This window comes from Emys orbicularis, chromosome 14 (genome assembly GCF_028017835.1).
Source record: "Emys orbicularis isolate rEmyOrb1 chromosome 14, rEmyOrb1.hap1, whole genome shotgun sequence".
In the NCBI taxonomy this organism is placed as follows: domain Eukaryota; kingdom Metazoa; phylum Chordata; order Testudines; family Emydidae; genus Emys; species Emys orbicularis.
Window position 1 is genome coordinate 7150615 of NC_088696.1, and position 15943 is coordinate 7166557.

Consider the following 15943-nt stretch of genomic DNA (forward strand, 5'->3'; position numbering starts at 1 on the left):
CAGGGTGGGTGGGGGAAGTTAGGCTAGGGCTTGGGATTATTTGCTTTACATATTTATTTGCAGCAATGAAGTCCCTGGGGCCTCCCACCCCTGGGAGATGTTGCATAAAGTGACATCATCAAAAAGAACCAGCCAGCCAGTGCAAACATTGGTTTGGGTGATCCATTCCCTAACCCATCCTTCTGCAGTCTTAGGTCCTTTGAACTTACTTTCTAACACCGGTTGGAATATTGTGGTTCCTTAGGTGTGCAGGTCCTTAGCATGCAGTTGTAGAATTAGGACCACTCTTCCATTGATATTGTCATGGCTCTGAATCTATTACCTGAATTTTTGCATGGTGTCCTGAGTGTGAGGATTTGGCCAATGGAATAATCTATCACTCAGAGGAACCTCTTGAGCTTGGTCCACAAAACCCAGTTGAAATCCATGTTTGGAATGTAGGTTTTCCATGCATAATGTGTGGACAGATTTTCTCTGGGATAGACCCACACAATCCCCATTGACTTCAGTTGTGGGCCACTATGGAACACAATTCTTGTTAAACTTAGTTGAGTATGTGCATACAGGTGCTTTTCAAATTGTGCCTGTTACCAGCATGCCAGTGACCTGCTTGCTTAATTGTTTAAAAGAATACTTCCCCCCCCCCCCCCATTTTGTGGTGTGCAAAAACAGCTTTGGAAATTCAAATAATTTACATACCTATTCTCATGCAACAAAGAGACTGATCCTGGACGACTTGCTCACATGAGTTATCTCATTGAAATCAACGGGGTTTATTGTCTGACTAAGGATTGGGCCCTAAAACATAGCCAAACTGACTTACAGCCAAAATGGAATAAAATTACAATGAGGCAGAGAACGCTGTCTCTTTCAGCATGATGTATATTAAAACTGCTGAGCTATAATGAGAGGCCCAGTGATTAGGGGAAATTCTCAGGTTCTAACTATAGTGATGCTGAATGCACTATAATTAGATGATTCTCTGAAATGCTAACTGCATTTTACTTTAGTTCATTAGTATATGTGCTAATTAATGGCTCGGTCCTGCATTCCTTGCTCAGCCCAAGTACCAGCGAGAGGTAATGGAGTCTGTGTGTGGAGCAAGGATAGGGATATAGTAAGCCAAGAAATGCTAACCATAAGAGCATATCCACTTACTAAATAGACTTCAGTGCAAACTCAATGGATTTCATTCTCCTCTCACACCAGTGAAGAGCAGGAATAATTCCACTAACATCTCTGGCGCTTCAGTGGTACAGCAGTGTTAGGCCCCATAGTCCCTAGTTCTGTATGCAATGAATACATCATGTAATTGGTAAGATCTTCCGCTGGTGAAAGTAGACATGGCTCCATTTAAGTCAGTGGAATTGCATCAGCTTACACCAGCTCAGGATCTTGCCCTCAGTGTAAAAGTCCGAGAGAAGAAATTGTAATAATTCAAGGGAACCAACTAATACAGTGTGTTTTTTGTTTCTTGTTACTCTGGCTAGACTGATTCAAATAAGGCTTCTTTTCAATAGTGCTCCTGAGAGTTTCAATCCGTTAATTGGATAGCTTTCATCATTTTTATTAGCCTGCTATTAGGCAGGCATCCAGCACAGCGTGAGGAATTTTTCACATCAAAAATAACATGGGGAAATAGTCTATAGCACTGAAATGTTGGCAAGACAAATGTTTAGTTAAGGGCTGAGCATCTTTCCAGCTATCGGGGGGATTTCCAGCTGTTGTTCTTGTGACTGGCACCTGAATTACAGAGAAGATGATTTTGTACAATATAAAGCAGCATTTGTCAAGATCTGCTGCAACGTGCATATTATGTGAGGAAGCGTTTGTGAGCGGGGACAGAGGAGTTGGGGAGGAAAGCTCTAAGCTTCCTGTACCGCCTGCAATTTTCCAAGAGGGACAGTTCTATGAAAGTATTGGACACGTCTGATTCACAGAGGCTCTGCCTAGAAATGTTCGTTCTATGAAATGTCTGTTTTATTCATTTCTTTGGATCCTCCCCTCCCCAATTTACAAACAGATGCATATGGGCCCTGCAGACTGCACTTCAAGCAACTTTAGGCCAGGTTCTGCTCTTGGCTCTTAAACATTCTCTCTCCACTGAAATCAGTGGAGTTACTGTATATTGTATCTGTATCTGTATCTGTATATTGTATTGTATATTGTATACTGTATCTCTGTATATTGTCTGTTAAGTGCTGACCATGTACAAGACATAGAAAATGAAGACAGCCCTGGCCAATGGTGCATAGTCTAACCCCCCTCCAATTGCTGCTGACTCCTGATGTCTGCATACTGTACAGAAGAACTCCTTGAAGTGTGACACTTGATTTCTGTGTGTGACTGGCGGGAGGCATTTAACGGATCCTATGAATTTCACTTTCAGGATGTGTGACAGGAATGGTGGGAGACGGCTCAGGCAGTGGCTGATCGAACAGATCGATAGTGGGATGTACCCAGGACTGATCTGGGAAAATGAAGAAAAAAGCATGTTCCGCATCCCGTGGAAACATGCTGGGAAACAGGATTACAACCAGGAAGTGGATGCTTCTATATTCAAGGTAGGAGAGACAGTAAATTTCTTTTCTTAACACTGCTCCTGCACCGTGACTTTCTCCTTCATTGCAAACATATTGGACACATCCCCTTCCTGCCTGAGCAACACTGCCCTGGCTCTGATTCTCTAGGCTGCCGATTGCCTCTGGAGAGTTGCCGAGTGCCCTGGTCTCCCACTGACTTTGCAGGCAGCGCTCAGCCTGCTCCTATTTTTGGCAGTATAACAGATTTCCATCCTGACATGCTTTTTTTTCCCAGTGAGAATTGCCTAGAGCTGCAATCCTCCTTTAATTTAAAGTAATTTGGGCATTAATAATACATCGCCTACCTCTTCCTAAAGGTGCTGAGCCCCCACAGCTGTTGTTGATAGGGCTGCTCTAACATTTTTTTCATGGAAAATTGGTGTTTGCAAAGAACTGCCTCTGTATAGAGATGAAATTTAGTAGGCTAAATCTGGCTCAGACATACCGCCGGAGCCCTGTTGACTGCATTGAGGCTGCACAGGTGTAAGGTGCAGAATTTGACCCAGTGAGTTAGCGTCTCCAACTTTTCAGCTAAGATTTTGAATATGGAGTAGATTGGTGGTACTAACTGGTCTTTTTCTGGTTTTTATTATGAATAGTTGCTGTAGACATTTATTTATAAACAAAACTCAGCCCCCATCCTGCAAACGCTTATTTATGTGCACAGCTTTATTCGCTGCAAAATGTCCCATTGATTTCAGTCAAGTCTCTGCAGGATCAGGGCCTAAAGAAGTATTTTTACACACCAAAACTGCTCCAAAGGGATCACGCCTGCTAATTTAATACTGTTTTCCAAATCAATATGTGGACATTATATTGCGAGACACCATGTTGATAAGCTTTTACAAATGTCCATAAATATGAATTTTCACTAGCCTGTAATAATAATAAAAATACCGAGCTCTTATATAGATCTTTCCATCAGGAGATCTCAAAGTGCTTTACAAAGGAGGTCAGTATCATTATCCCCATTGCACAGATGGGGAAACTGAGGCACAGAGCAGGGAAATGACTTGTCTAAGGTCACCCAGCAGCCAGTGGCCAAGCAGAGAATAGAAACCAGATCTCCTGAGTCCCACTTCTGTGCTACAGTATATCAGCTGGGCAACACTGCCTCCCCTGCAATGAAAATCATGCCAGCCTCGAGTGATAGCTTTTTAAAAGCACTTAATATTGTGGACGTGATTTCCAAGAATGAATGCACCATTGTGCATCTGTATGCAAAAGCAATTTAAATATTTATTGCTATTATGCCTGAGCTGAGCACAGTTGTGTTAATTGCAAATGTAGTTTTTGGAAATCAGACCTTCCATGGGCAAGAGTTTTGAGCACACAGAAGATTGTTTAGACTAGTTTAGAGCTGGGACACACCAACGAAAAGAAGAGAGTGCAAAGCCTCAGACTCTCCCCTCATCTCTCACTCACCTTCCCATCATGAAGAGGGTAATTACAAGGCTAATTTTGGACTGTGACAGATCGTGTAAGTCACAATTTGTGGAAAATTCTGGAAAGAAAAGAATTTCGTGTCCGGGAAATGGTGGCCCTGTACAGGATATTTGCATGCAATAGTCTCCCCTCTCGGCTTGTTGTCAGATTTTGGGGCAAGAGGTTTTTTGTTGTGTTTTTTTAAAAACTTGTTCGAAACATATTGTAGCTTCCTCTTTGCACTGGAGAGTCAGAGCTTACACTGATATTGTGGGCCAGATTCCCCTGTGCCTTGAGTGGTCATTTCCACCTGGACAAAGTGACTGTAAAACACTACTCCTGGGATGAATGGAGAACTGAGTGGGAAGCATTTTACGTGGGTTTAAATGATGACGACAGAAGCTGCAGTGCCCCGGAGAATCAGGCACTTTGTGAGTCAGCGTGAAGGATAGTACAGTACAGTAGTTAGGGCCCTGACCTAGGAGATGAGGCTTCAGTTCCCACCTCTGATGTACTTGCTCAAGGTTATCCAAGAAGTGTAGCTCTGCCCCTCAGTTTCCCATCGGTGAGAATGGGATAACAGCCCTTCTCTGCCGAACAGCAGTGTTGTAACTGAAGATAAATCCAGTGACGATTGTGAGGAGCTCAGACACTGCAGTGACAGTGGCCAGGCAAGTACCTCGGCGTGGTGGTTAGATCTGCGGTGGAAGTCACTAGGAGTTTTCCTGAGTGACGACATCAGGAAATGGCCTTGAGGAACAAATGTGAGATTTGGCCCTGAAGTTATAAACTGGGCTTCTGATTTTAGCCTTTAACCAATCAGAAGACAATGAAATTGGCGTTTAGCCAATAAACACCAGAAATGGTTACTTGGATCTAAGGGTTTGTCTACACAGAGCTGCAATATGGACTATGGGGCTGTGGTTTCTAAAGTGCTCTAACGTGCTGTGCATTAATTGGTCTGTGTAGACCCTGCTGGTGCTCACTAAAGACTCCCTAGTGCGCTTTAATGTGGTGCTGTTTGAAATGGTACTACATTAAAGCACCACTCGGGAATATTACCAAGAGATTACTCATTGCTGTATACACAGAGAGAGCCCCAAATCACCTGATTTTTTTGCCATCTGCATAAAAGTTCAAAAATTGCTAAAAATAAACCCTGAAAAATGAAATTAATAAACTCCGTAAAACAGAGCTCTAATTGTAAAGCTGGTTCTTCAGTTCTGTGGCACTTTTCTCTTTTGTTTTAGGCTTGGGCAGTTTTCAAAGGGAAATTTAAAGAAGGTGACAAAGCCGAGCCAGCCACTTGGAAAACGAGGCTACGCTGTGCTCTGAACAAGAGCCCGGACTTTGAGGAGGTGACGGACAGGTCCCAGCTGGACATCTCGGAGCCGTACAAAGTGTACAGGATCGTCCCAGAGGAAGAGCAGAAATGTAAGTGTCCTGATAAACTAAGTGACTTGTTCCATAGCCACTTACCTCCTGAGCATTGAACGTCTGAGGGATTTATAGGAGAAGAGAGATTGTGTCTGGTTATTAAAGCAAAGGGAAAAACAGAAGTGGACTTACGCCAGCTTTGACGTGCATTCAGCTGCATTTCCTGGGCCACATTCCACCTCCAAGTGATTCCACTGGGTCAGGCTGTACCCCGTAGATCAGTGCCCGGAGAGCTGCCGTGGTCATGAGATGGGTGGGTGGTGTGTGTGGGGGGGGGGGGGGGGAAGGGAAGTCAGCCACCTCCATGGCACCGTTCCACTCTTCCCTAGAGCTGTGGGCAGGGATCCATGGCTGGGGAGGGGCAGGCAGAGGGCAGATATGGGAAATCAAGGAGTTGGGGGAGGAGAGGCCAGGGGGTCATGCATTCTTTCTTCCTCAAAGCCACCTGGGGAAAGTTAATGTAGCTTTAAACTGCCTTCACTTTACTGTAGCCACATGGACGGTGGAACCTTTTCAGGGAGGATTCTGGGGTTGCCTCTTAGCAAGGAAAGGCCTGGCAGGAGGCAGTGTGCTGGGGAGAGGAACAAGGGCCCCAAGGCCACTGCAGATGCACAGGACCCTCATGTGGAGAGCCACTGGAAGTCCATGCCATCAAGACTATTTTTCTTTCTTCCTGGGGGGAGAAGAGCAAACACTCCTCCACCCCCGCTGGAAGGATCTGGGGAAAACTCCACCCTCCTCCCCACGGCCTCATCCCACAGCTGTTTGAGTAGGAGAGGCTATTCCCGCCGAGTAAAAAACCAAACAACCGAGCATGCTGTCTGTGACATTAGCTGACAATACTCTATGGCAGTCTGACTCAGAAGGTCTGATCCTGTTCTCACTTACACCAGCATAAACCTAGAGTGACTCCATTAAGTCAATGGAGTTCTTTCAGGGTAAGTGTGGGCGAGATCAGAATCAGCCCCGAAGTCTGTCCTGGTGAAGGTTTTAGTTGTGGTTTTGGCCTTACATTCCGTCCTGATGGCCCCCCTCTAACCTAAAGGTACATCTGCTTTAATCTGTACAGATGCTGAGGAAATAGAATAACTCCCTCGCATTGCCCAACAGTAAAAGCAGCAATTATAGTAACCAGGGTTCAGCAGAGAACATTTGTTGCTGTGATGTCTGGTCTGGTGTTAGCTGTGTAAAGTTTATTTTTATTTGTGGTTTTGTTTGTGCCTTTTTTTTTTTTTTTTTTAAGCATGCAAAATCTGGTTGTCAGGAAGTCTACCTTTAGCATTTTGGTCTCTGTCAACTTCATTCACACAGAAGGCTTTATATTTCTGTACACTTGTTATAAGCATTATGCAAATCGCATTACATTTCCCCCTCAACAATGTAGAGCTGTGCTTTGGCAGGGGAAAAAAGTCTCCAATGAAGGTTAAATTGTTCCCAGCCGCAGCAGAACTGTGGCTGTTTTCTGGATTTAATTCACACCCATGCAATCCGCTGGGCTCAATCCTGCAGTCCTTGCTCTGGCATTCCATACCATTGATTTCACTGGGAATGGAAAGGACTACAGCTGCAGGGCCAATGGGGTTGCACAGTTGTAAAGCGACAGGTTGGCTCTAAAGTGGTACATTGTCCAGTGAATTCCCCATACATGGCAGTGAGGGGTAAGATCCCATGAAGGATTCTAGGGTTTTTTTATTTTACAATGGTAAACATTTCCCCAAAGCAAGTCACCCCTATCCCATGACCTTCTCTTGCATGCTTTATGGTCTGGTTCCTTGTTAGATCACTGCATGTGGTATGATGCGTTGAGCATTGAATTGTTGTATTTCTTTCCAGGCAAAGCGGGTATTGCTAATGGAGGCAGCTTGAATGAAGCCACTGACATGGACTGCAGTCCTTCTGCAATAGATGACCTAATAAAAGAGGTAACTAACTGCTATAGCAAAGCAATCTCTCTTTGGTTGGAAGGGCTAGATGGTAAAGTTTCTCCATGAAATTGTTTATTGCATTTTTCTAATGATAGGACCATACGGCATGGGGAACTAGATTTTGATATCACTGATGCAAGAAGAACAAATCTGCATGTTTTACAAACACGTTAGTTACATTCATTCATGTAACACCATGCGCAGACCTGTGGCAGTTGCTTGTCATATCAATGCATCTCACGTTTGCATACAGTTCAATAAGAGTTTCACTAGAGGGTCAGACTTTTGCAGCTCTTGTCTCCCTTCATTGTGATGCAAAATTGTTGGGGTAAATTCTGCTCTCAGCGTGCCCATGAAATCCAAGGCCCACTCCTTCTAACCAGTCACAAAGCCGAAGAGTTCACCTATGTCACAGTATCCCTGCTGCCCTAGTATGTTTGTTTTTACTATTCCTGTTCAGGGGCCGGTGAGCAATTTAGATAACGACTTCTTTTCCATACGATATTGATTGCCATTTATATGATGTTGATTGCCTGAAACTGCAAAACTGCTTAACCTCGGTTTTGTTGCCTGGATGATCTAATGGCTTTTCTGTCTTCCTCAGTCCCCCACTGTAGATGAATACCTTGGTATAATAAAGAGAAGCCCTTCCCCACCTCAGGAGAATTGTAGAAACCCTCCAATACCAGACTGGTGGATGCAGCAACCTAGCCCTGGTAAGACACTAACAACATATCCAGGACTTATAGAACAGAGTGTCTAGTTTGATTGAGTAATCCCTCGAGGACACAACCAGGATAGCAAAGACTAATTTTGGTGATCTCTGAGTAGCTGCCTCTATATTTGGTGCTTGTGGAGGATTTTTATGTTTGAGGAACAAGTTTATTAAGAATGCCTAAAATATCATCATACCTCGAATTTAAATCTTACTGTAAGTACAGGAAAATCCATCTTTGCAATGGCATGTGTCATGACCGTCGATGCTTGGTAGTTGCTCAGGGGGTTACGTCTGACTCTACAGACAGTCAGAAGCCCCAGATCTAAAGTATAAGGTTCATTTCGTGATCACATTGGCAGTGAGATTGTAGTCTGTGCTCTGGCAAAGCTCCCATTGATTCCACCAATGGGGTTAAAGCGACAGATTGGCTCTAAGTGGTACATTGTCAAGTGAATTCCCCGTACATGGCAGCTCCGTTCTGGATCCCATGTTGGGAATCCCTGTTCTGTCGCTGCTCCCCTGGCTGGGGAAGTGGAACCCCTGATGTGGGCAAGGCTCCTTGCAGGGTTTTCTTCTCTCATGAAATCGTGGAGGGATCAGGACGATATGGAGAGGAAGAATTTAGGGGTGGAGAGGAAACCACACTGGGGCAAAATGAGCGGGTGGCCGGGTCGTTGGATTTTACCAGAGATCCCAGTGCTTGTGTTAAAACTTGGCACACAAATATAACTTTATTTCTTCTCCCGCAGCATCTGTGCCCCTGATGAATGGGTACTCCAGCTATGAACCGCTGCATTCAGGTACTGGAAATCCCACTTCCTTGCTCAGTTACGTACTGTGCCCTCAGTCGGTGTGGTGTAAGCTGCCTCTCATGTGGCACTCCCAGGCAGGGCCTGGCTTTGCTGCCATTGTGGCCCTGTTCATGCACACCCAGAGAAAATAATCATTAAAAATGGCAGAGCCACCGAAAATGGCAGCTTAGGGCTTAATTGCTCAGAAACGCTCTGACTTCATAAGCCGCTGTTCCATTCTCAGCACCCAGGCAAAGGAATTAAAGCTTCTAAGCGGTAGCAGAGATGCATGCGCCAGGGAGGAGGCCAGATCCTGCCCAATAAGACGATGCCTTTGCACTGCTCCAACAACACGTAAAGTTGGCTTAAAGAGCCAGCTGGGGATTCCCTGGGCGTAGGGAAATCCCCAAGTGGCATGAAGCTACCATAGCCCCGGCTCTGTGCCAGTCCTTCCAGCCCTCCCCGGGTGTTGAAGATATGCCAAAAGCTGGAGGGACTGTGGCCAGAGCGCTCCGTGCTTCGGTGATCTGGCCAGCACAGCAGCTCATAGGTGCCACCTTGAGGCTGGTCTGACTTGTGCTGAGGACCAAACCAGCCCCTGGGTGCCACCAGCATTGGGGAAGAGGAGTGTAAGGGTGACATTAAGCCTCCTTTGCTCTCCCTACCAGCCACAGCGAGAACTGGGCTTGGCACAGCTGAGGACTGGGCTCTTGGTTGCAAATCCACTAGGCAGGTTGCTTACCCACGGCAAATCTGCTCTGCATCGGTACAGGCATTGGTTTGGAGACCTAGCAGGTTCTTTAGATAACAGACAGTAGCGCGAGCGAAAGGGCAAGTTTCAGCAGAGGTGGCAGATGCAAACACATAGGGCAATATAGTTAGCTAACAAGGGACAAAGTCTGAGACACCTTAAGGGCAGAGAGTTCATTGGAGGAAGGATCCCAGGCCCACAGGGAATGCCCCCCTGCACACCTTTGTGGCAGCATAAAATGGCTGTCCTGGTCTCCGACTCCTTTACATTTGCTTCACTAAAGGCAGGAGCAGCGCAGTCCACTTGGATGAAGACTGTTCCAGGATGATTGTTCCCTGGATAATGAAATCTGGAGTGGGTGGGGAGTTTCCAAGGGGCAGTTTATAAACCCGTTACCCCCGTGGCTGAGCACTTACCTGAGTCACGCTGTTGGCTTCAGTGGGGCTGCTCATGGAGTGAGGAAATATTCAAGGTGAGGAAGGGTGTTAGAATCTGCTCCGGGGAAGCTACTGTGCGAAGTATGCAGCCACCGGCTCCTCCAGTTCCCAGTGAAAAGGTAGAAGGATCCTGGTGCGTGCAATCGGTGCCCACCACGCTGACATGTGTAATCACGTTTGCACACTGTTCTGCTGGCATGTTCTACCGAAATCTAACCAAGGGGTAACTGGTAAAACTAGATAGGTCAGGCTTATCAGCTGCAGATAGACATGTGGGACTCTGGAGGATTGGGAAGGTAAAAGGTTGCTTGCTACAGAGCATGCTGAATTCAGAAAAACTGTGCTGAAAATCAGTGTCCCCGGTGGGAAGTCTGAGAGGGTCAGGGAGGAAACAACTGGAGTTCTTCCTCACAGGAGTAGTCCCATTAAAGTCAATGCTTGCTGAGTGAGGTCTGCTCATGCGTGCCGGGGTTATAGGAGCAGCCATTGAATATCCTGCTGATTCTGGCCCCCGAGAGCTGTGATGCTGACACTTTGCATTCCCTGCTGTCGAGCTAGGCACAGAGCATTTCAAGGGCTTCAGCGCTTAAGTGGAGCTTTGCTGTCATGTGCAATGGGATGGTTATTCCTGCAGCCCTGGGTGAAGCAGCGGCGGGGGTTAGCTGCGTCCTCTAATGGGCTGTGTGCGGGCGTGTCTCCCTGCAGCGTACTCGCAGATGGTGATCAGTTTCTATTACGGAGGGAAGCTGGTTGGCCACACTACTACCTCTTACCACGAAGGCTGCCGAATTTCCCTGAGCCACGCCCCCGCCCACTGTGACAAGCTGTACGGCCCGGAGAGCCTGGAGCACGTGCAGTTCCCTTCCGCCGACGCCATCCCGAATGACCGCCAGAAGCACGTCACCAGGAAGCTCTTCGGGCACCTGGAACGAGGGGTGCTACTGCACAGCAACAAGCAGGGTATCTTCATCAAGAGGCTGTGCCAGGGGAGAGTCTTCTGGAGTGGAAACAACGTGCTGTACAGGGACAGGCCCAACAAGCTGGACCGGGATGAGGTGGTCAAAATATTCGACACCAACCAGTTTGTCCGAGGTTGGTGAAACATTCCCACCTCTCTGGATCCACCCTCTTCATTACAGCTGATTTTTCTGCTCCCCCTCCCCCCTATTGTCCTCTGCACACTGACACACGGATAGAGCCATGGTGCTGTAGGATGGGGTCTACATCTTCCTGTACTGATAGGGGTCAGATCCTCAGCTGGTATAAATCTGCTCCAGTGAAGGGCTGTTGTTTTTAAGGCGCTTACGATGGGAACAGGAGACCATGTGTCTTGAGTTCTTGGCAATCTTTAGCATATCTTTAGCAATCCTTATCACACCCACGTAAGGTGGGGCGGCAGGGAATGGAGCCACAGAGACGCTAAGTGACTTGCCCAAGGTCACACACGAATCTGTGGCAGAGCAGGGAATTCCACCCAGGTTTCTTGAGTCCCATAGTAGTGGCCTAACCACTCGACCATCCTTTCTATGCCTGAAGTCAAAGAACCTATGCTGATTTATGCCAGCTCAGGATCTGGCCCAGAATGTATAGACCTCAGCCCCAAAGTGCTCACGTAGTCTATACGTCCTTGCCAACACTTATAAAAATAAACACAGCAGTATCCCTTCCACCAGATGCTGTGGCTTATCTCTTGTGAGCGGTGGTGTTTGGAGATATTGTATAAAAATCCCACTGCAGTGTTTTACATCAAGCGAGGGCACGATTGATAGGTTACCAAAAAAAAAAAATCTAAAGTACAAAATAACATTCCTAAAGGCACTGTATGTGATACTGAATCTGTGTTAATACATATTAATGCAGGGCCCAATTCTTTCTCCTCAGGGTACAAGGAATGTCTGGGGACTTCCCTGAGGTGGGAAGATAGGACTTTTAGTCATTCTTCCTTTTTTTAGTCCTCCCCTGAAAGCACTAGATCAGCAGTTCTCAACCAGGGGTCTAGGGCCCCCTGGGGGCCACAAACAGGGGGTTCGCCAGGCAGGGCTGGCATTAGGCTCCATGGGGCCCAGGATAGAAAGCCCAAGCTGAGCCAGAGCCCCGGGGTGTGGAGATGAAGCCAAAGCCTGAGCAACTTAGCTTTACAGGGCACCCAGTGGTGTGGGGTCCTGGGCAGTTGCCCTGCTTGTTACCCCTTAAGGCCAGCCTGGGCTTTTATATACAGAAAAACACTTGTGGCACAAGTGGGCGGTGGAGTTTTTATAGCATGTTGCGGGGGGGAGGGGCTCAGAAAGAAAAAGGTTGAGGACCTCTGCTCTAAATCAAATCAATCTTCTCCCCAGAGAGGGGAGAAGTTGCAGCTCCATCAGTCTCCTGAGGGGGTCGCTGTAGAGGGATGGGATGTGCTCGTTGCCAGACTCAGAGAGGCAGAGGGCTCTGCACCCAGGATCTTGACTCTTCTTAGTCTAAATGACGACAGAAGCAGTACAGCCGGCGCACTGGACTGGCCAGGCGCCCCTGCTATTGAATAAGAGATTATCTTAGTCTGCATCTCAGCACAGTGTCACTTATACAGCTCTTTAACGAGGATTTCCTGCATTGGGATTTTTAAACCCCCCCCCCAATTTTCTCTCTCCATAAAAGCTAAATACCTTTTGCTGAGTGTGCATGCAGTGCTGCCAGCAGGTGTTTGTATACAACACTTTCTGCCGAGGTGTGTGTACGCAATTCTCCCTGCAGGTGAATAAGCCACCTGCTGCAGCTGCGTGTGCTCATGTCTCACTGAAGTTAGTTAGTTTCCATCCGTTCCAACCATCTGTTTTTCTCCTCTTAGAGCTGCAACAGTTCTACAGCAGCCAAGGCCGTTTCCCGGAGAGCAAAGTCCTGCTGTGCTTTGGCGAAGAGTTTCCAGACACAGTCCCTTTACGCTGTAAATTAATCCTGGTACAGGTAAGGCACATTCATGAGAAATAGCCATTGCTTGAGCTGCCCCTTTGTTCTCCTACAACTCAGAAATGCATCCCCAAGACTACCTGGTTTCTGTCTCTCAACATTCAGAGCCAGATATTTCCAAACTCAGAAGCATAGGGCTGCATGCAATTTGCGTACCTAACTTTAGGGACGGATTAACGTAGGGGCTTTAGGGGCTGCAGCCCCGGGCTAAGGGGGGCCCCAGTGCAGCAGGGCTCAGGCAGGGTGCCTGCATGCCATGGCCCCACACCACTCCTGGAAGCGGCCGGCTGGTCTCTGCGTGCCCCTGGCAGGGGTGGAGGCAGCTCCACATGCTGTCCCTGCTGCAGCATCGTCTTCGTAGCTCCCATTGGCCAGAAACTGGCCAATGGGAGCTGCGTGTGTGTCACTTGTGGGCGTGGGCAGTGCACGGAGACACGCTGTCCCTCTCCCCTGAGGGGCGCGCAGAGATGTGCCAGCAGCTGGCTGCTTCCGGGAGCAGCATGGGGCCAGAGCCTACACCTTGCATCCCCTTCTGCACCCCAACCCCCTGCCCCAGGTCAGAATCCCCTCCTGCACCAAACTCCCTCCCAGAGCTCGCACTCCCCTCCTGCACCCAAACTCCCTCCCAGAAAGAAACTAATATAACAGCTGTTCTAAGGTAAGAGGTAGGCTATTTTGAATTAACTTAACTATATTCTACATCTTTTAAGACTGAAATGTAACCACAGAACTTCATTAATTAAAAGGCAAGTTTAGTATAGTATTAATAGCCTCGATGCCATAATTGTGATCATTTTGTTTTAAATTGGAAAAAGACTTAGATTTTGTGGGGCCCCTGTATTCAATAGCCCTGGGCCCACAGGAGAGTTAATCTAGCCCTGCCTAACTTGTTTACATATGTGCATCAATTGCATGTGTAAAACAGGTATTTGCTTGCACAAATCATCAGTTAGGCATCCAGGCTGCCAGTTAATGTTCTTAATTTGCACACACAAATCCCCAAATGGCCCATGTCATCACATTGATTAAATGAGCAAATTAAGCACAAAACTGCACACAGACTCTGTCGGTTTAAAAATCTGGTCCTAAATTAGGAAGAAATGTATTTCCCCCCTTCCCCTCTCTGTTCCCCCCCCCCCCCCCGTGCTTTGCATAGTCATTTGCTAAATACTTTACCTATGTACCGTGCTCCTCAGCCTGGTGGTGACCTTTTTCTGGCCTCCCACTCCTGCCTTCTAGGCAACTGTCCAATAAATCACTGCAACTGGTTGTGCTGTTACCAGCCGGATTAGGGCTTCATGCAGAGAAGCAAGCGTAAGGGGTGAATGAACTTGAGAGTAATGGATAGTTTGCATGTAAAATCTTACAGTACAAAGGGTATGGAAGAAGTGAATGGGAAAAACTCTGGTGGTAAATTAGAAACAAATAGGAAAATGAGTTTATTACACCCAGAATGGCTTTGTTCAAAGACGATAAAAAAAAATTCAGGACCACCGAGGCTTTAAGTTAGACATCTTTGCTTTCTTTTGTTGATGACATCCTAATATATTCACCATGTTATTTATGTATATTACAGCACTGCCTAAAATCTCCAGTCAACATAAGCCACAGAGCAGGCAGGGCCAACCTGGGTCACGGCCCAACCAGTTTTTGGCTGGGCTAAACCTGAGCGGTGTTGTGACCCTATGTGCCAGTTCGCAACACCACTCACTCAAATTTGGCCCAGTCATCCATCTGTCATGAGGGAGGGACTACCAGGCCAAACCCGAGTGGTGCTGTGATCCCATGCACCACTCACTCAAAATTGGAAAGGATGGGGGCTCATGGTCAGGCTGCTGGTGAGGGGAAGGGAAGCAGAGGGCTAGGTAGGGTGTGGAAATCTGCACCCTCTCACATTTTCAAATGGATCTCCGCAATCCCTTCCAATTGAGATTAGAGCTCTATTGTGCAAGGCACTGTGTATATAAAGACGTCCCCTGTCCTGAAGAATGTACAATTTAACTAGACAAAAGAGGGACAAATGAGAGTTAGTGACTTGCCCAAAGCCCCATAGGAACTGAATCCGAGACCAGTTGCCTTAAGCACAAGACCATCCTTCCCCTCTTTTCCCAATTTCTCTCTTGAAGGAGGTTTTCCCTTTTAGACCGTTCTCTTCCTTGTGGTATCTGATGTACTGTATTGACAGTAGCTTGTGTACCCCCACTAGAGTGTTCAGTGAAGTCTGGGTGATGGTGGTTATGGTGAGTTGGAGGAAGATGTATGTCGTAAGTGTTCTCATCTTATTTAAACATCTTGGTGGTCTTTCCTTCTACCGTAGGTTGAGCAGCTGTGGGTTAGACAGTTGGTGGAAGAGGCAGGAAAGGTCTACAGCAGCGGCCCGATGCTTCCGGTAGCTGATGAGACCCAGCATGACCAAATATTCAGGATCTTCCAAGATATCTGCGGGACACACCAAAGACCTGTGTTTAGAGAAAATCAACAGATCACTGTCTGAGTGCTTTTTAAAATAAATAATGGTGGGGTTAATTTCGCCCCTGGTTGGTCCCAGCACTGTTTGAATTCCCCCGTGGAAAACATTCTGATTTAGAATCTAGATGCCCATGGCTGTTCTTTGTTGTTGTTTTAAAATAAACTCAGCAATTAAAATTTTCATTTGTGAGCAAAGGAACTAGACCAGAACGGTGAATTCTGGCTACATTTTATTCATATGGATGGCTTTTGTACCATTCTTTGTCTTCATCTAGTGCCAACAGCAAGTGGATGAGGAAAGTTTCTTGAGTGTTGTGGGAGAGTGACTAGAAAGATCAGTAATGCTACTATAGTATATTGAAGCTGTCACAGAACAGCTCTTCTTAGTGTCCGTGACCCATCTGGCAGTCAGAAAACTTAGGAGCAGATCCTGAGCTCAGTTGTAGTCAATGAAGCTATGAT

General features: G+C 46.8%; 1 protein-coding gene across 2 annotated transcripts; it reads left to right on the forward strand.

The window, feature by feature from the left end:
* Window positions 1–2390: 2390 nt before the first annotated feature.
* On the forward strand, window positions 2391–15506 carry IRF8 (interferon regulatory factor 8). 2 transcript variants are annotated; one of them, XM_065416766.1, is made up of 8 exons: window positions 2391–2564; window positions 5258–5447; window positions 7284–7366; window positions 7974–8085; window positions 8837–8887; window positions 10772–11158; window positions 12894–13009; window positions 15330–15506. In XM_065416766.1, exons 1-8 carry the CDS (start codon window positions 2391–2393, stop codon window positions 15504–15506), a joined length of 1290 nt encoding a protein of 429 aa, XP_065272838.1. The 2 variants fall into 2 exon arrangements, with proteins under 2 accessions (XP_065272838.1, XP_065272837.1); XM_065416765.1 differs by having other exon boundaries at window positions 5258–5441; window positions 7278–7366.
* Window positions 15507–15943: the final 437 nt, after the last annotated feature.